Source organism: Echinococcus granulosus (assembly GCF_000524195.1).
Source record: "Echinococcus granulosus chromosome Unknown EG_S00413, whole genome shotgun sequence".
NCBI classification, from domain to species: Eukaryota; Metazoa; Platyhelminthes; class Cestoda; order Cyclophyllidea; family Taeniidae; genus Echinococcus; species Echinococcus granulosus.
In genome coordinates this window covers 1,160-2,591 of record NW_020170792.1, presented here as the reverse complement: position 1 = coordinate 2,591, position 1,432 = coordinate 1,160, and the positions used below count along the sequence as shown (strand labels likewise).

At 37.6% G+C, this 1,432-nt stretch overlaps 1 protein-coding gene across 1 annotated transcript in view; it reads left to right on the top strand. All coding sequences in view use genetic code 11, as the record gives it.

Moving 5' to 3' along the window:
* EGR_11145 (hypothetical protein) overlaps positions 1-1,252 on the top strand; it is a gene marked incomplete at both ends in the record, with an annotated part of 3,473 nt that extends 2,221 nt beyond the window's left edge. The window contains 3 exons of the mRNA XM_024500392.1: positions 352-567; positions 630-708; positions 1,205-1,252. Coding sequence (XP_024345195.1) covers positions 352-567; positions 630-708; positions 1,205-1,252 — 343 coding nt within the window. The remainder of the gene's footprint in view (positions 1-351; positions 568-629; positions 709-1,204) is intronic.
* Between the last annotated feature and the right edge of the window lie 180 nt (positions 1,253-1,432).

Below are 1,432 nucleotides of genomic sequence, written 5' to 3'. Positions count from 1 at the left end.
TTCACTGTTCGCTGCAAGAATACTGCCATTTATATTTTCTGCCAAAAACAATGCTGTAAAAGCGAAGCTTGAACCCGTAGAATTTACGGATGATGATAGGAGAGAAGTGAGATCTATTAGTAGCTGGCATTAGTGCACACCTTTCCTTCAAATCTTCTGACACGCCCATGAATTTCTGCTTTTCTGTCTTTGTGAAATATCTGGTCATTGGACAGGAGGACTTTACTAGTTAAGAATGGCTTTTGACCTAACAAAAGACCTATGCATCAAAAAAGGAGAGGTGATGCCCTTAATTTTGGCAAAATAATATTTGCGGCAACTAACTAATAATTGAAGCATTTTGTGGTAAAGAGAATTGGCAAAACATAAAACAAAATTTGAATGTGCCTTGAGTAATGAAGTAATATTTCACCTTATTTATTTCAATTTCGCATATCAAAGTATTCAAAAAACAAGTTCAATTAACACTTTAATTCAAACATTATTTTGTTGTCAGTCGTCCCTATTCCATTCTGTCACATTTTCCCTTCCAAAAGCCCCGCCATCGTACACGTCCTGCAAAAGATGGTAAGGAATTGTGATCACGGCCCCAACCACTCATCTTTAATTAAACGTTGTCGTTTCAATAGCATGATCAGCAAAAACTCCACCCCATTTGGTATTGGACAGCATCATATAGTCAATCTGGCTAGATGGGAGCCGAAACATGTAAAGACAGATAAGCAGGCCTAGGCACACACAATTTGCGGGTAAATGGGTTCTCTCTGCTGGTTCTGTCAGAATCACAGATCCACGGATGCATTGTTCACATTTAGACCGTCGTTGTTCGGAGGAAAGTCTGCCTCTTCTTGCTCGTAGTAGAGCAATTTAAAGTATGGGTCTTTCAAATAAAAACAGTGTCTTACACAAAGATGATAGGCAGATAGAAAAAAAGTATGTAAACGCTTATGCGAGGTAAAGTGTATAAGGGGGGAGATAGATAACAACTTTTTACGTCGCAGGTAGGTGTAAGCCAAATACTTAGAATTAATGTGCCCCACTAAGCGGAACCGTCAAAACCTAAACAGCAGGCAGAAAATTAATTTTACTAGTTTACAATACATCGGAAATTGTGCAAATATTTAATTATAGCACCCGCAACCTGTGCTATTGTTGCATTATTGAAATTACAAGACAAGTTTAAAAATTTAAAAATTGTTTTTAGTCGTTTTTATTTCAAATTTTTTTAAGTTTCCAACATGTTCTTGATTGACTACACTATCAAGTCATGCCCAAATGCCACCGCGCATCGGGTGAAGTTTCGCTTCCATAAGCTTTTTTTTGACTTGTGGTGTGCAGTAAACGTCTTTTTATCAAACCCCTTACGTGAAGGATGCAGGCGATTGACAAGTATCGATTGTGTTATTTTACACACTTTTTTTCACCTTGATCG